The sequence below is a fragment of the Podarcis cretensis genome (assembly GCF_951804945.1).
Source record: "Podarcis cretensis genome assembly, chromosome: 13".
NCBI classification, from domain to species: domain Eukaryota; kingdom Metazoa; phylum Chordata; class Lepidosauria; order Squamata; family Lacertidae; genus Podarcis; species Podarcis cretensis.
Window position 1 is genome coordinate 52017849 of NC_137182.1, and position 22930 is coordinate 52040778.

The 22930-nt window shown below is 49.5% G+C and overlaps 1 protein-coding gene across 2 annotated transcripts in view; it reads left to right on the top strand.

Annotated features, from left to right (window-relative positions):
- Positions 1-17963, top strand: part of LOC307202130 (polyunsaturated fatty acid lipoxygenase ALOX15B-like) — a 44453-nt gene extending 26490 nt beyond the window's left edge. For both annotated transcript variants that reach the window (XM_079951828.1, XM_079951827.1), the window contains 9 exons: positions 1702-1805; positions 3468-3640; positions 5105-5248; positions 7325-7528; positions 8265-8351; positions 10078-10247; positions 11280-11502; positions 15519-15689; positions 17521-17963. In XM_079951828.1, the coding sequence (XP_079807954.1) occupies positions 1702-1805; positions 3468-3640; positions 5105-5248; positions 7325-7528; positions 8265-8351; positions 10078-10247; positions 11280-11502; positions 15519-15689; positions 17521-17700 (1456 nt within the window). In that variant the 3' untranslated portion in view covers positions 17701-17963. The remainder of the gene's footprint in view (positions 1-1701; positions 1806-3467; positions 3641-5104; positions 5249-7324; positions 7529-8264; positions 8352-10077; positions 10248-11279; positions 11503-15518; positions 15690-17520) is intronic.
- The last annotated feature ends 4967 nt before the right edge of the window (positions 17964-22930 follow it).

Consider the following 22930-nt stretch of genomic DNA (forward strand, 5'->3'; position numbering starts at 1 on the left):
GTTTTCGTGTGCTGCTTTGGTTGGCCAGAAGTGGCTTAGTCCTGCTGGCCACATGACCCGGAAGCTGTACGCCGGCTCCCTCGGCCCATAAAGTGAGATGAGTGCTGCAACCCCAGAGTCGGTCACGACTGGACCTAATGGTCAGGGGTCCCTTTACCTTTACCTTTAATCCTCACGTTACACCCCCCCAACTACATCACACATACATCTTGATTACATCATGAAAGGGGAGGTCTGGTGGCAGTAATCTGAGCATCTTGGACCCTGCCCCATGGTTCCCCTTGCCCTCCACCAAACACCCATCAAGTGAAACAAAAGAGATCTTTACATTTCCCTGTTTCCCAGCCAAGTGAATCACACCTGTCAGAGCTGCCCCTAGGTCCCAGCTCACAGAGGACCAACGCGAGGCTGTCGTTATGTACAAAAGTCTTTATTGAGGTTCAGTTTCCATTTCAAAGCTGCAGCGCGCAGCTCTACGTCTTAAACCCTAGACCGGCGAAGTACCGTCTGAGTCTCCTCCCCTATGACACCAGTTTAAGATCCTAGCCCTGCTCCACCTTTTACGCTGCTCTCTCCTCCTCTGGGTCCTCCTGCCCGCTGGGGCATTGCCCTTTCTGGACTCTTCCGACGCTGAGTCGCTTAGCTCCTCCCCCTCCCTCCGGCGGGCTTTAGGACCCGGTTCCCAATCCTCATTCTCTGCTGTCCCGCGCTCCTGTACATTTGAACTTGCCTCTCGCGCCAACCCAGTGACCTTCCTCCTGACCGTTACACTACTTCTGTCACTGCTTCCCTCTTCCGGGATACTGGCCGGATCTGACCTCCCCTCCGTTGTCTGACTCTCCGATGGAGGTGTGGTCAGCCCTGCCTTATCTTCTCTCCCTGGTGGGGAATGCACTGGCCCCGATCCTTGGGACTCTTCCCCCCCACTCTGCTCTGGTGGGGAAGCTGGTCCTGACTTCCAACTACTGCTCTGGGAGTCCCTGCTGCCCCCTTGCTCCTGGGGCGTTCCCCTTGGGAACCCCCTACCCCTGGCCACTGGCGCCCCCTTCTGTGAATCTTCCGATTCGCTGGAGAGGCTCATGGAATCCCTCGGTCCACTGTCCTCTTCTCCTACGCTCCCCTCGGATTCTTCCCCTTCGCTCTCCATCTCCTCTCTTCCCTGTGCCTCTGCTCCTGAACCCCTGACAACACCTTTTTGTCTTCATCTGGGTTTGTTATTTCTGGAATGGCTACCTGTCTGGCACTCAGGTATCAGGAGGCCAGGGATTATCACTCAGGCAGAGGGGCTGCTGAGGAGCTGAGCTCACATGTCTATATGAATTTCTGAAGTTTTCCCAGTGAGCCAGTACAGAGATGCATTTATCAGTGAATTCTTACATTTGGTGTTGTGCAGCAGAGGCCCTTTGAATAGATAGGAAGTAACTGTGATGAAGTGTTTTGTGGGGACAAATCACAAAAGTCACCAAAGTGATTGTGCTGGTTTTGGTAGTGGGCTGCATGTGCATGATATCTGCTGGAGGGGCAACCCCCCCAACCTATACGTAAATTCCTGCAACAAGCAGCAGCTGTTAGCACTCAGCTCCATGGTCCTCAGCTGTCGCCCATTCTTATCTCCCCCCCCTTCTCCCCACACCACACGGGGTTGGACTAGATGACCCTCTGGTGTCCCTTCTGACTCTTACGATTCTGTGATTCCTGTAGACTGATGGAGGTGAAGCTGAAGGGGTTCATGGACTGCCAGGAGTCTTGGAAGAAAATGGAAGACATCCGAAAGGTTTTCTGGTTCAACAAGACCCCCGTTTCCGGTAGGAGCCTCTTTGCGCATGAACGAGCGGTATCAAATATGACGTTCTTAGAAACGATTGAAGCAATTTGCCCAGGATAGAACAGGCACATTTGAAGGAGGAGCAGCCAGGATCTTTGGGACGTGGGAATCTGCTGTATACCATGGTTCCATTTAGCTCAATATTGTCTAAACTAACTGGCAGCAACACTCCAGGTTTTCAGGCACAGGAAATTCCAGGCCCCTAATGAAGATGCCGTTAAGGGACACGGGTGGCGCTGTGGGTTAAACCACAGAGCCTAGGACTTGCCGATCAGAAGGTCGGTGGTTTGAATCCCTGCAACGGGGTGAGCTCCCGTTCCTCGGTCCCTGCTCCTGCCAACCTAGCAGTTCGAAAGCATGTCAGAGTGCAAGTAGATAAATAGGTACCGCTCCAGCGGGAAGGTAAACGGTGTTTCCGTGCGCTGCTCTGGTTCGCCAGAAGCGGCTTAGTCATGCTGGCCATATGACCCGGAAGCTGTACGCCAGCTCCTTCGGCCAATAAAGCGAGATGAGCGCCGCAACCCCAGATTCAGCCACGACTGGACCTAATGGTCAGGGGTCCCTTTGCCTTTAATGGAAATGCCGTTAGGGACTCAACTTGGGACCTTCAGTGTGCAAAGGAGATGCCACAGCCCTTCCCCACCTTGCAGATTTCTACAGGCCAAAATTCAACAGGTGTAGCCTTTCCAGGAAAGGAGCTAGATTGAAGTGGGAAGCTTCCTCTCCCAGATTCAGACCTAGCATGTCACTGACATGAGCCCTGCAAGGTTAAAAAATGTTCAGACATAGTCCAAGGGTTCCTGTTTCTCAGAAGGCTTCTGGGCAGAGCTGAGGAGGAAACAGGACCCTGCCAAATATTGCCCAGTACGTCCAGTGCTGCAGGCGGTGTGCTTCAAATCGCAAACAGGCAGAGTGTTGTTGTGCTCAACTTTCGGGCTTCCCATCTACTTGGACGCTGGGCGAACAGGATGCTGGACTAGGTAAGCCTCTGGGCCGCGTTGCCTGGGGACTCGCCTTTGCTCAGCGCTTCCCAGAGGAGAGGAGACGGTGGTTTTCCTTGCTGCATCCCCTTTGCCGGGTTGCTGCGCTGTGGGAGCCACCGCTTGAGGCTTCGTTTGGCTGCTGGCTGGGCTTTCTGCCTTTGGCTCAGAGGGGCTCAGAAGTTGAACATACCTGTGCTCTGAAAATCCCTTATTTTGGCTGCTGATCCCTTATTTTTGAGGCTGCTGGTCCCTGATTTTCAAATCTGCAAGTTGACAGCTATGTTGCCAAGTGGAAAAAAATCCTACCAGGCCAACCTCAACGGCGACCAACCGAGGTCCATAGCAAGCTCAAGGACGAAAACCTTAAAGGGCCGGAGGGTGGGAAACAGGAGCAGCTGGAGGCAGCAAAAGAGGGAGATCCCCGGCCGCCCCTGAATTAAATAGGGCAGGCCACGCCCCCCAAGCCAGCCAATTGGCTGTCCAGGGGATGACACGTCCGGGGATTCCCTCAATTGTGCGGAGGCTGAGCACCAGCTGCCACGCGCGTGGTGAGGGCGTGAAGCCCGCAACACCACCTCCTTTGCAGGGTGGAAGTGGTTTTCTAAACAGCCCCTCCCCAGACTTGGAGAGTCTTTTAAGAAGCTTCTCTACGTCCCCAGAGTACGTTGCCGATCACTGGCAAGAAGACGCTTTCTTCGGCTCCCAGTATCTCAACGGCGTCAACCCCGTGGTGATCAAGAAATGCACCCAGATCCCAAGCAATTTCCCCGTGACCCAGGAGATGGTTGCCGGGTCTCTCGGGGCATCCACCACCCTACAAGAGGAAATCCAGGTGACTAAATTCTTTCACCCCTTGCTTCTCCGAGTGAATAGCCGCTGCCTATTTCCACAGCAAAATAGGCTCCAAACTTGTCTCAAGAGGCGGCTGGGATGTCCCACCTGCCAAAGCTGGCTGTATCTTAGCAGCCAGAGAAAACTTCTCCCATCCAAGGGGATGCGTGTTGCGTTTCAAAGGCATGGAAGGATTGGACCCTGATTAATAAAATACACACGAGGCTTGGCCAGCAAGACTCGGGGAGGAAGTGCCAATAATAATCTGTTACACCCTGGCGCAGGTCCCTTTTATTAACAAAAGAGCTTTTAACACAGCACTTGTAAGAATCAATCAGATGTCCTCTGAGCATTTAAAAAAACCTACCATGTGGGTACAAAGTTAGATCAGAGAAATCCTTTTAACTACAAAGACTATTTTGAGCATGCATACATGTTTTAGGCTAAATAAAACAGGAATCAAGGAGGAATGCATTTAGCAAACCCCAGAGGTAGTATTTAACATCTCCTTGTGAACTCTCTTCCTGGCCCTAAGATTAAACGGCCTCAGTCCAGTATACCTGAAGGAGCGTCTCCACCTCCATCATTTTGCCCGGACGCTGAGGTCCAGTGCCGAGGGCCTTCTGGCGTTCCCTCACTATGAGAAGCCAAGTTACAGGAAACCAGGCAGAGGGCCTTCTCGGTAGTGGCACCCGCCTTGTGGAACGCCCTCCCATCAGATGTCAAAGAGAAAAACAACTACCAAACTTTTAGAAGACATCTGAAGGCAGCCCTCTTTAGGGAAGCTTTTAATGTTTAATAAGTTATTGTATTTTAGTGTTTTGTTGGAAGCCACCCAGAGCGGCTGGGGAAACCCAGCCAGGTGGGCGGGGTATAAATAATAAATTATTATTAGATTAACAAAACTAACAAAAGCTACATCAAAGCTACCTTCTATCTTTATGACCCAGGATGCCTGGTGAAGCAACCGGTCTGTGTTTTAGAATGCTTATACGTGCCTGTCAGGCGTAGAAAATGGACAGTAGAGAACATGGACAGAGATGCAGAGGCTTGTGGGATTGAATCAGAACTCATGTCAAATGACCCAAGCCCAGTCAAAGCAAAGCTTTCACCTCTGACACAATGGCGTGCTCCATTTTTGATAATTCCTCATATCAATCCCACCTGACCCCCACAATGTGGGCTGCCTGTATCAGTGGCTGCTGACCCTCGTGGCCATGTGCTCCCTCTGTGGCTGGAGGCGGTGGTGCACTTTTGGTGGAAAGCACTTTTGGGCTCAGGTAATGCTTTCAGGTTTCCCAGAAGAGGCCTCTGGTTGGCCACTGTGGCAGCAGGATGCAGGACCAGATGGGCCAGACTAGACTCTTCTCGCGTTCTTATCACGCCGCTTTGGGCTAGCTTATTTCCATCGCGCAGAGATGACACAAACTAGCTCTTGTTTTTTCTTCCTCCCTGACCCTAAAAGAAAGGGAACGTTTACATCGTGGATTACAAGATCCTGCAGGGCATCCCGACGAACACGATTCAAGGGCAGCGGCAGTACATGGCGGACCCTCTCTGCCTCCTGTACCAGACGCCTTCCGGGGAGCTCCTCCCCATAGCTATCCAGGTAAGGAGCCAGCCAGGTAAGCACAGCAGGACGTCAGAATTGAGCCCATTGAAGCCCACTCCCTGACTCTCTGGCCACCGCAGCCTGGCCACAGGCCTTCCAATTCCTCCTCTGTTGCTTTAGGGTAAAGGTAGAGGGACCCCTGACCATTAGGTCCAGTCGCGGACGACTCTGGGGTTGTTGCGCTCATCTCGCTTTATTGGCCGGGGCTTCCGATTGGCTGCAGGAGCTTCCTACAGCCAATCAGAAGCCACGCTTTGCTTTCCAAACGTTTTGGAAGTTGAATGGACTTCCAGAATGGATTCGTTCGATTTCCAAGGTACAACTGTACTTGTTTCCCACAAGTGTAGAACCATTCAGACATGTATTCTCCTACCTGCTTTCTGAAGGTAAAGGGTAAAGGGACCCCTGATCATTAGGTCCAGTTGTGACTGACTCTGGGGTTGCGGCGCTCATCTCACTTTATTGGCCGAGGGAGCCAGCCGGCGTGCAACTTCCGGGTCATGTGGCCAGCATGACTAAGCCGCTTCTGGCGAACCAGAGCAGCGCACGGAAACGCCGTTTACCTTCCCGCCAGAGCGGTACCTATTTATCTACTTGCACTTTGACGGGCTTTCAAACTGCTAGGTTGGCAGGAGCTGGGACCGAGCAACGGGAGCTCACCCCGTCATGGGGATTTGAACCGCCGCCCTTCTGATCGGCAAGCCCTAGGCTCTGTGGTTTAACCCACAGCGCCACCCTTGCTTTATGGTAGAGGTTGGCAACTGGCGTCCCGCAGCCAAATTGGCCCCATCAGCCGGAGGAACCGCGTGGAATAAGTAAGATCGTGAGAGGAAGGCTTTCAAAGACAAGAGGGAACGCTTCTCTCCAAAACGTCTCCTTTCCTCCTCCTTTTGCTCATGCATACCGTTCTTTCTCTCTCAGGCCTCATCCACAGCATGCATCCAAAACAATATGATACCAAACAGCCATGGCTTCCCTCAAAGGATTGTGAGAGCTGTACAGTGGTACCTCGGGTTAAGTACTTAATTCATTCCGGAGTTCCGTTCTTAACCTGAAACTGTTCTTAACCTGAAGCACCACTTTAGCTAATGGGGCCTCCTGCTGCCGCTGCGCCGCCTGAGCACGATTTCTGTTCTCATCCTGAAGCAAAGTTCTTAACCCGAGGTACTATTTCTGGGTTAGCGGAGTCTGTAACCTGAAGCGTCTGTAACCCGGCGTACCACTGTAGTTTGTCAAGGGTGATGGGAATTGTGAAGAGACCCCTATTCCCCTCACAGAGATACAATTCTCAGAGTGACTTGACAACCAATACCTCTTGGGATTTGTAAGGGGGTGGGGTGTCTCCCAACCACTCTCAGCACATTTAGCAAACTACAGCTCCCAGAATCCTTTGAGGGAAGCCATGGCTGTTTAAAGGGGTATCGTAGCTGTCAGGGAACTGCCATCGGAGCCAAGGGTGGTGGTAAGGTTCCCCAATGACGCTGGAGAGGGAACCAGCAAGGAGAGAGGGAGACGTGACGCCAGGGAGGAAGGGGAGGCTGAGGGAGCTTCGGAGGGAAGGCTCCGGGACTGTTCCAGCGAGACCAGCGGGGAGAGCACAGGACCTCCCCTTGGGACGCCCACTCTGCGCAGAAAGCTTCCGCGCAGGGAAGCTAGGCGGCGACTTGGTGTCAAAGAACTTTTATGTTGGAGGAAATTCAGGAAACGCCCACTGACGGATTCTGCCAGTGACTGAGACAGTCACGGAGTACCGACTGTCCAGTCAGGGGAAAGTTTTAACCAAACTACTCAGCTTGGAGCAGTTTGCCCCTTACGCACAAGCAACCCCAAACCCCATTACAGTAGCGCTTGAATGGAATGTGGCCTCAGTCTCCTCCGTATTTGAGGTTGCTGGCAGTGCAGAGGTTTGGCTTCCCCCAACATAAACACAACGTGCTCTGGCAAAGAAAGTAGCCACTTTGGCTCGAACCCCAAACCTGCTGGAGGGGGAGCATTTCCCAACCTGTTGCCCCACCCTCTCTCCTCAGCCACCCCAACCACCCCATCACCAGCTCCTCTCCTTCTTTCCCTCAGCTGAGACAAACTCCAGGCCCCAACAACCCCATCTTCCTCCCCAGTGATTCTGTGTGGGACTGGACCCTGGCTAAAATGTGGGTCCGCAACGCCGACTTCCACGTCCACCAGAACATCTCCCACCTGCTCCAGACACACCTGTTGGCCGAGGTCTTTGCTATCTGCACTCTGAGGCATCTGCCGTTGTGCCACCCGGTCTTCAAGGTACGTCGGCGGCGAGGGTGGGGAAGGAACAGCGTCCGGCCCTAGGGTCACGTTAGGGTTCGCACAGCCAAGTGAGGAAAGGCAAGGAAAAGGTTTCGCTGGAACCCCCCTCCTGCCGTTGCGGCAGCCCCTGGGAAACCCAAAGGTCGAACGGGAGCGACTCCATCTTCGAAAGTGCCGGCGGGATGAGGGTGGAGGGGCGCACCGGTGCCTGAGGGCGAAGGACAAGAATCTGTGCCACGCGAAAGGATCTTTCTTGCCGCAAGGCTGGGCCTGTTTTACTCGTGAGTCGAGCACAGCCCAGTAGCTTTTTGCGTTGTGATCTCTTGGGAGCTTTGCAATCACGCTGCCTGGTTTTGGGACTGAAAGGGAGTGGGGTTCGAGTGCCTTGGCTGGAGGTTTCGGCTGAGTGACTTTCAAGTCTCTCTCCAGGCCAAGGATTCCAACAGTGTTATGTACTGAAGTTCTCACCCTGGGCCAGCAGGGGGATATTGTAGATAGTTTTCACTCTGGTCCACATATGCAAATAAGGGGTTGAAAGTGATGTTCAGCGATTGGATAGTTACAGAACACGGTTACTGTTGCGTTCTAGTGGAGCTCTATATAAGCAGGCTGGCTGAACCCTCCAGTTCAGTTGTGTTCTGGCCTGTGAATAAACAAGAGCTGTTTGGAGAATCGCTGTGTCTGATATGTTCACCCACAACTTAACAAACACGTTTTCTTTCCCGCCTTGCAGCTCCTGATCCCACACTTCCGATACACCCTCCAGATCAACGCTTTGGCCAGGGTCAGGCTCATCATGGAAGGCGGGATGATGGACCTGGTAAGAGAGAGAGAGAGAGAAGACCCCTTTCCCCCTTTTGAGTTTGCTTGTCTGTCTGGTGCATCAGAGGCGGAGCTTAGCTGCTGTGCATCTGGGGGCGGAGCCATGGGGCGGTGCTAGCGTCCCAGGGGGGCACCATGGCGAGCATCCCAGGGGGCGAGACGCCCATGGCGGGCTGCTTCCTGGGCGAGGAAAGAGGGAGCCACACCACTTTGCCAACAGCCTTCCTCCCTGTCGGAATCTCCATTCTTTCTGCCGAGCTGATAAAGCTCATATTCCGGAATCGCCTCCGACGTGATTAATGACCTGAGCCTTTGATGAGGCCTCTAGGCATGTTCCCGTTACGCAGAGAATCAAAACAGCACGCGGAAGTGATGAGATTTATGGCTACATTGCTATGCTTTGTTTTCTAAGCTACGCAGACAGAAAATAAATCATCCTCTCTCTGTGAGAGCAGAGAGCAACTGAACAACAAAGGAACAGGGAACCAGTAACGTCACATCCGTCTCCTGTCATCCGTGAGACTTCCAGCAGCCTGGAATGTCTCTGGAATGTAAACAGAGTCTTGTGACTCCAAAGCACTGCACAGGGGCAAACAGAAACTAACACTCCCTTCCCTCTTCCTTTTGGCAGCTCAGGGGAGGCTTCCCCCCCAGGAAGCAGCCTGGGAGCAGGGGCAACGGCGTGCCACCCGCCTGTGACTCCCAAGCCTCCCCCGAGCTCTCAAAACGAAGGGAAAAGTGGGGAAGGCTGCCGGCAAGGCGGCGTAGCTCCACCCCTTTTCCCGACAGCTCAGGGTAGGCTTGGGAGTCGTGGGCGGGCAGCGTACCGAATGTAACCCCCCCCCCAGTGATGACACCCAGAGCGTACCGCCCACACCCCACCCCTCCTCTGACCCCGTGGTGCATCCTCCTGCCTGCTCTCAGAGATGGATTTTGAGACCCGAATGAGAATGTGCATCTTTCTTCTTTAGCTTGTGGCACCACAGCCAGATTAGCTGCCCCCACCGGCCCAAATTGCACAAAGAAGCAAGCGATGGGTGAGGTGTCCATGCAGAAAATGCTGTCTGCAGTTTGGCAGATTTTCTTTGAAATCTGCGCCCAAAGGGTCAAATTCGGAAATGTATCTCAAGTTGTTCTCCAACTTGGACATTTTTGAACATGGGATCTTAAATCTCATGCACCTAAATGTGTTACACCAGAATCCAGCATTGTCCACGGCTAAGAACTTTGTAGCAACAACAACATATAATATAAAAATTTGCCTCACCCTCTCATCACCATCCTCTTACGTCTACAATCCTTGGATCCGAAAGGAGAGGAAAAGTGAAACAACCCAAAATCAGTGTGCTAATTTCCACTTTTTAGTGTCTGGTCCCCACGCCCCCCACCCCACCCCAGCTTCCCATCTAAATCCTTCGGTGCTCGTAATTCAGAATACCGATATAGATAAAACATCCCACGTTTTATCTTTAGAATGAGAAAGGCTTGCTTGCAAATTTATTTTGCTGTGGAACTTATTTCACCTGCCCCCTAAGGCTGAGCCCGACAACCCTTCTTCTTCAGTATTGTCATCTAGAAAAGCGAAGCGAAGCACAATTTGGAAATGGAACGAAATTTAATGACCTGGTTTTCTCACAATGCAGGGAGCTTGAAGATAATGCCTTTTCTCCCTGTCCTGTCCCACCCTTTGAATACTCACGTCTGACTGTTTCCCCCACCCCCAGGCTACCTCAGCAGGCTACAAAGGAATCGTGCCCATTGTGGGGAAAGGAACCTACAGCATGGCTTATGGCTCCCTCTGCCTCCCCGATGACATTGCGGCCCGCGGGGTCGCCTCCATCGCAAACTACCACTACCGGGACGATGGGCTGAAGATTTGGGCCGCCATAGAGAGGTGACACCGGCAGGGATGGGAACCGTAAGCACCTAGAGCAGCCTTTCTCAACCTGTGGGTCCCCAGATGTTTTTGAACTACAACTCCCATCACCCCTAGCTAGCAAGGCCAGAGCTCAGGGGTGATGGGAGTTGTAGTCCAACAACATCTGGGGACTCACAGGTTGAGAACCGCTGACCTAGAGGGAACCTGGTCTCAGCATCGCCCTTGAGCCAGTGTCACCAACTGGACTCATGCACTTCAACCCCGACTGGGCTAGGCGAGCTGGGTAGCACTTCCAGAGACCACCTTCTTCACAGGAACAGGTCAAAGTGCTGTGGACTCACAGCTTAGAGCCGTGAGCACCGGATTCACTTCCACTATACAGTCGTCGCACAGCAGAGTATAGCAGAGTCTAGCAGTGTATAAACCACTCGGAGAGCAGCTCTGTAGAATATCTTCTTTTATTCTATAACTATAACTATAATACAAAACTATATACAGAGCTAAATAGGTCTAAGCATAAATGAATGCTACACTGAGTGTCTGCAGCTGCTCTTAGCAGCAACCTTATCTCTACACACGATCTCTAACACTCAGTCTCTCTCTCTCTCCGACACACTGACTGACTGACAGACTTGGTGCTGGAGCTGAATAAGTAGAAAGCAGTACACTGCTCCTCCTCTCTGGAGAATCAGCAGACTCGTCAGGAGATTCTTGGATATGGGAGGGGTGAAATCCCTCATCCTCCCCCATTTCATCCGACCATTTCAAGAATCTTTAATTTAACTGCAATTTACACACACACTCCAAAAGTTGTTCTCTGCTTACAATCTTGGTTTACATATCTCTCTCCCCCTTTATCTAAGACACTTTAATAATACCATTTAACAGTTACTGCAACCACTCTGTGTCCATCAGGAAAGAGTTAAAACATAAATCTCAATCTGCAGTTTACGCAAAATCTCCTCACCTGGTTGGGAGGTGGGGCAGCTGCCATCTTGGATTGACGCCTGGCAAGGCCTCCCAGCATGCACTTTCTTCATGTCCCAGGTTTGTGGCCAGCCTTGTCCGGTTCTACTACAAGAGTGACGACCGCGTCCAGAGCGACACGGAACTCCAGGCCTGGATCCGAGAGATCTTCCAGGAAGCCTTCAAGAACAGGAAGACGTCCGGTGCCCCCTCGTCTCTGGAGACCATGGAGGAGCTGACCAAGTTCTTGACAATGGTGATCTTCACCTGCTCAGCGCAACACGCTGCTGTCAACTCTGGTCAGGTGAGAGGCCACACTTACCGTATTTTTCACTCTATAAGATGCACCCAGCCATAAGGCGCACCTAGTTTTTAGAGGAGGAAAACAAGGGGGGGGGGGGAAATCTGAATCAAATGTTGTTGAAGAGGAAGGAGGATCAGGCTAAGGCCTCACAACAAGAGGCACTGTGCAGCTCTCCCTCTTGTTGTGCTGGCTTCAGCGATAGCTGCACAGTCTACATTCACTCCAGAAGATGCACACACATAGAATCATAGAATCATAGAGTTGGAAGAGACCACAAGGGCCATCGAGTCCAACCCCCTGCCAAGCAGGAAACACCATCAGAGCACTCCTGACATATGGTTGTCAAGCCTCTGCTTAAAGACCTCCAAAGAAGGAGACTCCACCACACTCCTTGGCAGCAGATTCCACTGTCGAACAGCTCTTACTGTCAGGAAGTTCTTCCTAATGTTTAGGTGGAATCTTCTTTCTTGTAGTTTGGAGCCGTTGCTCCGTGTCCGCTTCTCTGGAGCAGCAGAAAACAACCTTTCTCCCTCCTCTATGTGACATCCTTTTATATATTTGAACATGGCTATCATATCACCCCTTAACCTCCTCTTCTCCAGGCTAAACATGCCCAGCTCCCCTAGCCATTCCTCATAAGGCATCGTTCCCCTTACTTTTTAGGAGGGGAAAAGTGCGTCTTATAGAGCGAAAAATACGGTACCTTCCTGTCCTCATCCACGCAACTGACTCCCCTCTTGAGCAGCAAAGCATAGATTTGGCCTCTTCTTGGGGAAATGCAGAAGATTCCTTTTGTCTCCTGAAATACGTATTATAATTTGTTATAAGAAAAAACTGGTCCTTTTCCCTTATGGGGTACCCAAGAGCCCATAGAGAGTCCTTATGTAGGTTCTTTATTGGTAGGAGAAAATAACAGAGGCCGACCAGAGAATATTGAGAAGCAAAGCAGCTAGTAAGCCTGATCTTTATTCAAGGAATTGTTGCAACAGGGTTCCCACGGACCCCACGCAGGGAGGGAGGAGAGGAAGCCAGAACATTGGTGTGCAAGCCCTTATATAGACTTTTGAAATTGCCTCCCCTGTAGCCCAAGACCACCCCCCGAAACATCATACATACATCACAGAAGGAGGTGGTCTACAGCAGAAATTTGAGTGTGTTGCTTCTCTCCTGTCTGCCAGGATACCTGATCATGCCTTGATTGCCTTTTCTGGGTAGCCTGGCCTTTGAGATGGTAAATACTTAGTTCCAGAATCTCTTACTGAAATATACTCGGAGTCCTGTAGTGATTTCATGCTCTTTCTTGCAGCTTGTAAACAGTGATTGAATTGCCCCCCAAACCTCAGGCTTTTATATACATTATTCACACAATGAGTCCCTTCTGATTGGCTGATTCTGCTTCCCTCCTGGAGCCTGATTGGTCTTTTCCTGCAAGCCAGTCAGTTGTTGCATTCTAGGATCCTACTTGCCTATTGTTCTAGGATCCAAGCTTAGTACATAACACCTACGCATATTGATAGTTGTTGTTTAGTCGTGTCCGACTCTTCGTGACCCCCTGGACCAGAGCATGCAGGGCACTTCTGTCTTCCACTGCCTCCCACAGTTTGGTCAAACTCATGCTGGTAGCTTCGAGAACACTGTCCCACCATCTCGTCCTCTGTCATCCCCTTCTCCTTGTGCCCTCCATCTTTCCAGGGAGTCTTCTCTTCTCATGAGGTGGCCAAAGTATTGGAGCCTCAGCTTCAGGATCTGTCCTTCCAGTGAGCACTCAGAGCTGATTTCCTTCAAAATGGAGAGGTTTGATCTTCTTGCAGTCCATGGGACTCTCAAGAGTCTCCTCCAGCACCAGAATTCAAAAGCATCAATTCTTTGGCGATCAGCCTTCTTTATGGTCCAGCTCTCACTTCCATACATCACTACTGGGAAAACCATAACTTTTACTATACGGACCTTTGTTGGCAAGGTGATGTCTCTGCTTTTTAAAATGCCGTCTAGGTTTGTATTGATAGTATGCTCAGCTTAACAGATACTTGCCAGGCTGTATTTGAAAAGGGATGTGTAAGCCCCTAAAGTCCAAAAACAATTGGAAAGCTTTTCCCATTTCCTTCCTCCTTGTAGGGAAATATTTGAGGTCAATTTGGGAGAGTCAAAATGGCTTCAGGATACCATTTCAGACACGTGGTTTATATACTTATGTATGTGTTAGCCTTGTACATTTATGAACATTTATTTTTTATATATAAGACCTTAGAATTCCTGTAACATTATCCCTCAGCTGGGAAGGGAGGCTTCCTGTTGCCTAACTGAGAGATCCCTGCCCCCTCCTGCTTTTTTATTTATTTTATTTATTCATTTTATAACACCACTAAACAACACAAACAGAAAAACAAACAATTCAAACAAATTCTTGTCTTATCCTTCTTCTTTTTCTAAACATTGTTAGGTGAGCTTCCCCTAGTCCCCCCTTTCTGATTTTCATTTTACCTCATCTTTAGCAGTTTACATATATCATAATTTCTAGCCCTCTTTTAAAATCACGCATACTTTTACCATAAAAATCTTCATATTTTATCACTTACAAATAATACTGTTTTAAAATACACGATCTTCTACTTCTAACCCTACAGCCTATATCCACTTCCAGAGCTATTCTAAGATTTAAATATTAACATATTTTTTCCAAATATTCTTTAAACTTCTTCCAATCTTCTTCCACCGTCTCTTCTCTCAGGTCTCGGAGTCACCCAGCCAGTTTGGCAAGTTCCATATAGTCCATCATTTTCATCTGCCATTCTTCGATAGTTGGTAAATCTTGTTTCTTCCAATTCTTCGCTAGTAATATTCTCGTAGCTGTTGTGGCATACAGAAAAAAAGTAACATCCTTTTTGGGGATTTCACCCCCCCCATCGAAAGCTGCATCTGAGAGCCCCTGCACCAACCTCATATTGGGACTTCCGAACAGCTCCTGGAGCCAGCCAGAGCCAAGCGCTCCAGGCTGCTGAGACTGCTGCTGCTGCATTTCCCGGGGACATTAGTAATAATAATAATAATAATAATAATAATAATAATAATAATAATAATAATAATTTATTATTTGTACCCCGCCCATCTGGCTGGGTTTCCCCAGCCACTCTGGGCAGCTTCCACAGAGACCAAAAATACACTAAAATGTCACGCATTAAAAACTTCCCTGAACTTAAGATGTCTTCTGAATGTCAGGTAGTTGTTTATCGCTTTGACATCTGATGGGAGGGCGTTCCACAGGGCGGGCGCCACCACCAAGAAGGCCCTCTGCCTGGTTCCCTGTAGCTTTGCTTCTCGCAATGAGGGAACTGCCAGAAGGCCCTCGGCGCTGGACCTCAGTGTCCGGGCAGAACGATGCGGGTGGAGACGTTCCTTCAGGTATACTGGGCTGAGGCCGTTTAGGGCTTTCAAGGTCAGCACCAACACTTTGAATTGTGCTCGGAAACGTACTGGGAGCCAATGTAGGTCTTTCAAGACCAGTGTTATGTGGTCTTGGCGGCTGCCCCCAGTCACCAGTCTATCTGCCGCATTCTGGATTAGTTGTAGTTTCCGGGTCACCTTCAAAGGTAGCCCCACGTAGAGCACATTGCAGTAGTCTAAGTGGGAGATAACCAGAGCATGCACCACTCTGGTGAAACAGTCCGCAGGCAGGTAGGGTCTCAGCCTGCGTACCAGGTGGAGTTGGTAGACAGCTGCCCTGGATATAGAATTGACCTGCGCCTCCATGGACAGCGGTGAGTCCAAAATGACTCCCAGGCTGCGCACCTGGTCCTTCAGGGGCACAGTTGCCCCATTCAGGACCAGGGAGTCCTCCACACCCGCCCGCCTCCTGTCCCCCCAAAATAGCACTTCTGTCTTGTCAGAAGTAGATGAAATCCGGGGACATTCCGGGGTTGGATTTTCTCCAGGGACTTATTCACAAATCGGGGGACTGCCCCCGGGAAACGGGGACGTCTGGTAGCCCTAATTTAACTTGGTCCTTTGCCTGCCCACAGTATGACTATGGCGCATGGATCCCCAACAGCCCGCCCTCCATGAGAAGACCCCCACCCACCATGAAGGGCACAGAGACCTTGGAGACCGTCCTGGAGACCCTCCCTAAGGTCAACACCACCTGCATCGCCCTCTGCTCCCTGTGGTTGCTAAGCAATGAGGCAGGAGACACGGTAAGGATTTGAAGTGAAGGAAGTACCACATTTTCTGTGTCAAGAAACTTAGGGCCAGATCTCCTTTCCAGTTCCTTGCCAGCAATAATCTAGCTGCGGCCGTGGCGTATAAAAATAACCTTTTCTAATCTTGTGGGCTGTCCCCACAAAGGAGGATTGGATAAACAAATTAAGTGATTTTATAGGATTGGCCAAATTAACGGCAGCCGTAAGAAATCGGTCTAACCAGAATTTGAGGAAGGAATGGCAATGTTTTGAGGATTATATGAAAAAACACTGGTCCAAAGGTAATGTGTTGATATGCCTAGATTAAGTATGTGAAGACGAATCAATCTGAAACAAAACTAACAATGGATAGATAATGATTAGTATGAAGGCACAATGTAAAATAGACATTATTGTTTTAAAGATGTCAAGTTGAGGAGGAGGGAAGCCACACGCGCGTATAGTTTTGTTTTTATTGTTTTGATGAATACAAGTTTTGAATCGGTAAATTTGTAATTGTAAAATTATGTATTTGTTGTTGTTTTTTGTTTTTGTTTCTTTTTTCGTGAATAATAAAAACTAAATAATAATAATAATAAAAAGAAACTTTGGGCCAGATACACCTCATATATTAAAAGCACATTCGGTGCACCTTTAAAGCACATGATTTCCCTCAGATGATACAGAAAACTGTAGTTTGTTAAGGGTGCTGGGAATTGTAGCTCTGTGAAGGGAAAGCTCCATATACCAAATTTTTTTGAAGGAAGTCATGTGCTTTAAATGTTAGTCAAATGTGTTCTGAATATAGTCATACCTTGGAAGTCGAACAGAATCCGTTCCGGAAATCTGTTCAACTTCCAAAACGTTTGGAAACCAAAGCGCAGCTTCTGATTGGCTGCAGGAAGCTGCTGCAGCCAATCGGAAGCCACAGAAGCCCCATCGGACGTTTAGCTTCCAAAAATATTTTGCAGACCAGAACACTCACTTCTGGGTTTGCAACGTTCAGGAACCAAAATGTTCGAGAACTAAGCTGTTTGACTTCCAAGGTATATGTTGTGGATCTGCCCTTAGCACTCCATGTTGCTGCTAAACTCTTGAATTTCAGCCTCAAAATGGAATTTTTGCAAAATTATTAGTCTAAAAAACAATTTCTTATTTGGATTCTAATAAATTCCACAAAGAAAAGGTACACAAGAGAAAAAATGGATGAGAACCATGCTTGTTTCAAAACTCCGTGAAGAATAATATCAGGCAATACTATCGAAACTCTTATTTCCCCCACAATCATTATACAATTGTTAATTAAAATGAATTATTGTGGGGAGAATAAGGGTTTCAGCAGTATGTCTGGTGATTGCTTTAAATTAAGGTCCCTTACAAATTTGAATAATAGGATTGATAACTTTCAGATCTTACGAAGTCATACTCAAATCATTAATTCAAAGACACAAATCTATATACTTCTTATTGGCTCACATCGGGGGGACTGCATTTAAGTATAGGCGGGAAACCTGTTGCCCTCCAGATGTTGCTAAACTCCAACTCCCATCAGCTCCCAACCAGCATAGGCAGTGATCATGGATAATGGGAGTTGTAGTCAAGCAACATCTCATGAACCGCCAGTTCAACATCCCTGCATTACAGCAGTCTACATTTGGCCTCGCATTTCCATTAAAAAACCAGACGAGGACAAAAACTTGACTTTGTTTTGAATATTTCCAAATGTGGGGGTGTCCAAGGAGTTTTACATTTGTGTTTTAGGATTGCGAATGTGAGAAGTTCACTGCAACTTAAATGGGAGTTGGAGGCACGGTCTCACCACTGATTTCTCCCGAATCTTTTCCAGAGACCTTTGGGCCACTATCCCGATGAACATTTCACTGAGGACGAGCCAAAGCGGCTCATTGTGGACTTCCAGAACGACCTGGCTAAGATTTCTGAGGAAATCAACGAGAGGAACAAGTCATTACCCCTCCCCTACAACTACTTGAACCCACCTCAGATTGAGAACAGCATCTCAATTTAGGTCTCGGGTGTGTTTAGCAATGTCAGCCTGACCTGCATTACAAAGTCGGTCCGTCTTGTAACAACGCTAAGCTATATTACGAGTTGATTCCTCTCAAAAATTCTTCTCCGGCTCAGAATGTAAAACGAGACACGGCAAGACCCTCTGTCTTCTGTATGTAGTGCACTAAGCATGTAGATGTTCGTCAGTGTTTAAGATTTTTCCTCCCACCGAACTCCTCTCTGGCTAATGTGAAGTTACATAAACTGAAAGGCACCTTCAAACTTTTTTTAACGGTAATTTTCATTGAGACTCTGTTGTCGATTCTGTGAACTAAGGCATCCACACCCCAGAAATCCAATGGGACTTACAATCTTTACATTTATAGGATTGCTTGCAAGTGATCGTAGAGTGTCCTCTCTATTCAATCGATTGCTTGCTACCAATGTGCCTACTGCTCCCTGTTCATGTCTAGAAAACCCTCTTTACCTATTCCAAGGTACATTAGTTTGGGGAGGTAGGGTAAAGGTAAAGGGATCCCTGACCATTAGGTCCAGTCGCGGACGACTCTGGGGTTGCGGCTCTCATCTCGCTTTATTGGCTAAGGGAGCTGGCATACAGTTTCCGGGTCATGTGGCCAGCATGACTAAGCCGCTTCTGGTGAACCAGAGCAGCGCACGGAAACACCGTTTACCTTCCTGCTGGAGTGGTACCTATTTATCTACTTGCACTTTGACGTGCTTTCGAACTGCTAGGTTGGCAGGGGCAGGGACTGAGCAACGGGAGCTCACCCCGTCGCGGGGATTTGAACCGCCGACCTTCTGATCGGCAAGTCCTAGGCTCTGTGGTTTAACCCACAGCACCACCTGCGTCCTGACAGTTTGGGGAGGAGGGGCAATTAAAATGTGCAAAGGGCTTCGTCCTGTGCCTGATGCTGGGAACTACAATTCTTGGTGGAGGCAATACAGTAAGGTACATTTATGTTCCAGCATCATAACTTAGGAGAGAACTTTCAGACAGAAGATGAGCTTTACCCCAGAAATCCTTCAAGAAAGCTGTTAAATGCCAAACTGAGCCGAGCCGATTCTGCCATGAGTTGGGGATAGTCGTCTTGGCTGTGAATGCTTAAACGACTGTAGGAAGAAGGCCCATCACTGGGAAGTCATTGTAGACTAGGGGTCGGCAAAGTTTTTGTGGCTTGGACCGGTTCACGGTCCCACAGATGCTATAGTGGGCCGGAGTGTGCGTGCGCATGTGCAAACACGATTTCTGGCGCTCCTTCCAGTGCGGCAGGGGTCCATGGGCCAGTTAAGTGACCCCATGGGCTGCTCGTGGCCCATGGGCCTTAGGCTGCCAACCCCTGTTGTAAGACAGTCCACCAGAGCATAGCTGTCAAGCGTCCCTTATTTGGCGGGAAACTCCCTTATCCCAGCGCCGTGTCCCCCTGCTGTCCCTTATTGATGATGTCCCTTAAATTTCCCGGGTTTCATGCTCGCCCGGCTCAGGAGGGAAGCAGCGGCTCAGGGTCCTCCACCGCGAGAGAGAGAGAGAGCGTGCTGGCGCCGTTGTCCTGGCGCGAGGAGTTCCATCGGCCCTTCCCCGCCCGAGAGGGGGGGGAGGGAGAGAGACTCTCGCCCACACCGCCCGCGAGCCTGGATGCGGCAGCAGTGGTGGCAGCTGAGGAGGCAGCCTGAGGGAGAAGGAAGAGGAGGGGATGGGGAGGGACACAGAAGGGCGACGCTTCAGCAGCCGCCGCCGCGCCACAACCACCTCATGCCGGATTGACAGCATCTGTCAATGCTACCAATGTACCAGTATGTAACTCTTTACAATAGCAAAATCTCTTATTTTGGCTGCTGATCCCTTATTTTTGAGGCTGCCGGTCCCTTATTTTCAAATCTGCAAGTTGACAGCTATGCACCAGAGGAGCACACTCCCTTTCCTCTCAGATTTTCAGGCGCCTGGCTACTGGCCACGATGGCTATGCTCTGCTTCCACAGTAACTCTTCTGAATACCAGTTGCTGGAAACCACAGAAGGGGAGAGTATTGATTGGTGAGTTCCTGCCTCCCTCCAGTAGAACCGGAGCAGCTGAGCGGCAAAAGAGGGAGATCCCCGGCCGCGCCTGCATTAAATAGCACAGGCCACACCCGCTAGGCCAGCCGATTCCCTCAATCGCGCGGAGGTTGAGAGCCAGCCCCCGCGCGCATGGTCGGAAGTGGCTTTCTAAGTCGGAAGTGGCTTTATTGTGTTTGAATCCTGCTTGCGGATTTTCCAGAGGCCTCTGGGTGGCTCCTGTGAGAATAGGTTGCTGGACCAAACTGGGGCGTCAGCCTGACCCCACAAGGCTCTTCTTATGTTCTTAACGTACAATCGGTTGGCTTCAATGTTAACTTTCGCAGGCTCTTCAAATAGCCTAGTTGGTTAGAGCGTGGTGCTGATAACGCCAAGGTCGCAGGTTCGATTCCCCATAAGGGACAGCTGCACATTCCTGCATCTGCAGGGGGTTGGTCTAGATGATCCACAGGGTCCCTCCCAACTCTGATCTATGATATGTGACTCAATAAATAAAGTAAGTGTACAAACACAGTCCTCTGCCATCGTGATTTCAGGGCCCAGCTATATAAAGTCCAGGACAGATTCCAGATTTAAAGCCAAACAGCCCCATGCAATTTAAGAGAAGCTTGTCATCGTTTCCTCTCCTTTAGAAAAAGTCGATATAATAATTAACCACTAACCTGTAAGTGAAGGATTTGCATCTTATGATACGATAACCTTATTGTCATTGCCCCATCTTTATTGTCATTGTCCCATACAGAACAATGAAATTGAAAAAATCTACACCAGACTTTCAAAAACCAACAAGCCTGCTATCCCAGATATCCCAGCTTGGTTAACCACCTAAAAACTCTGATACCGCATAATTAAATACAATATACTCCCACAGAAACTACCTTACACTGCATTTAAAACCAAAATCTCATTTGTATAGAAACTGTCTCACAGGCGGCTAGTCCTAGTCTTTATAACCCTGTCCCTTCTTCCAGAAGGCAGAAGCTGAAAGAGATCATTTCCGGGGTGTGCACTATCCTGCGCTATCTCTGCAGCTTTCTTATGGCACCTGGAAGCATAGATTTGATTCAAGGTGGGAAGAGTGCACCCAATTATTCTCTCCACAGTCTTCACAACCCTGGACAGCATTGTTTTTCCCCTGACCGTGCAGCTCCCAAACCACACACAGAGACCATAAGTTTTCCACAAACTGGAACGTGTCCAGAGGAGGGCAACCAAAATGGTCAAAGGCCTGGAAACGATGCCTTATGAGGAACGGCTAAGGGAGCTGGGCATGTTTAGCCTGGAGAAGAGGAGGTTAAGGGGTGATATGATAGCCATGTTCAAATATATAAAAGGATGTCACATAGAGGAGGGAGAAAGGTTGTTTTCTGCTGCTCCAGAGAAGCGGACACGGAGCAATGGTTCCAAACTACAAGAAAAAAGATTCTACCTAAACATTAGGAAGAACTTCCTGACAGTAAGAGCTGTTTGACAGTGGAATTTGCTGCCAAGGAGTGTGGTAGAGTCTCCTTCTTTGGAGGTCTTTAAGCAGAGGCTTGACAACCATATGTCAGGAGTGCTCTGATGGTGTTTCCTGCTTGGCAGGGGGTTGGACTTGATGGCCCTTGTGGTCTCTTCCAACTCTATGATTATATGATTCTAAGTTAATATACATATACATATACCCTGGGTTCACAGAGGCCATTTCCATTCTTTGTCACTCCCTGTGTTGACAGAGAAATCGAGGCACTCCTAGTCACATGAGATTTGGATGAATCAAAACCAAGCCGTGTGTGGGAATAGGGCTCAGCGCCCTAATTAACGATTAGGAGCAGGAGTAATTAAGATGAAATCGTGCTGTGGGAGGCAGCAGAACAGCTAGGTTGGGTTGAGTGAGCCAGGCCACACATGAATCACAGCAACCTTTCCCAACCTGGTGCCCCTCCAAGTTTGCTGGAATACAACTCCCACCAGCACTAGACAGAGCCATAGTCTGAAATATATGGAGGACACCTGGCTAGGATTGTCGTTAAAGGGATGGTTCATCCATCCATCCATCCATGGTCAGAGGCAATTTAGGAAAAAACCAAATTGACCTCGCAGACCTGATTAGAATGCAGGTGTGTGGGTGGCGCTGTGGGTTAAACCACAGAGCCTATGACTTGCCGATCAGAAGGTCGGCGGTTCAAATCCCCGCAATGGGGTGAGCTCCCGTTGCTCAGTCCCTGCTCCTGCCAAGCTAGCAGTTCGAAAGCACGTCAAAGTACAAGTACATAAATAGGTACTGCTCTGGCGGGAAGGTAAACGGCATTTCCGTGCACTGCTCTGGTTCGCCAGAAGCGGCTTAGTCATGCTGGCCACATGACCCGGAAGCTGTACGTCGGCTCCCTCGGCCAATAAAGCGAGATGAGCACCGCAACCCCAGAGTCGGTCACGACAGGACCTAATGGTTAGGGGTCCCTTTACCCTTTACCTTTATGGGAATGCATGTTTGAATGGTTCCACACTTGTGGGAAACAAGTACAGTCGTGCCTTGGAAGTCGAACGAATCCATTCCAGAAGTTCGTTCAATGTCCAAAATGTTCAGAAACCAAAGCGCAGCTTCTGATTGGCTGCAGGAAGCTCCTGCAGCCAATTGGAAGCCCCGTTGGATGTTTGGCTTCCAAAAATCGTTCGCAAAGCGGAACAGTCACTTCCAGGTTTTGATCGTTTAGAGCTAGTTTGTTTGGGATCCAAGACGTTCAAGATCCAAGGTACGACTGTACAGGCAACTCCCCACTTAGGCATGGGTTGTGATCTGAGGCACTGCATGTTTAAGTGAAATTGTGTATATTGAGAACACCATTCAAATAACCAAAAAGCCACCAAACTCCACCACAGTTTCTCCTTCCCATCCTCCTTGCTCAAACTCCCAACTCTTCACCGGTCTCAAAGGCTGGTGCAAAGACTCCTGAGGTTGCACTTGCAAAGGCTTGTGGGATTGCTAGACACTATTTCTGCACCATTTCTGCGCTCTTTTAGCTCTGTTTCCCCCCTTTCATGCCACTTCCAGGTTTGCAGCATGCCTCCAACGGATGAAAATGGGGAATTGCCTGTATCCCAAGGAGTCGTCTAGGCCAGTGTTTCCCAACCTTTGGTCTCCAGCTATTTTCGGACTACAATTCCCAGCTTCCCTGACCACTGGTCTTGCTAGCTAG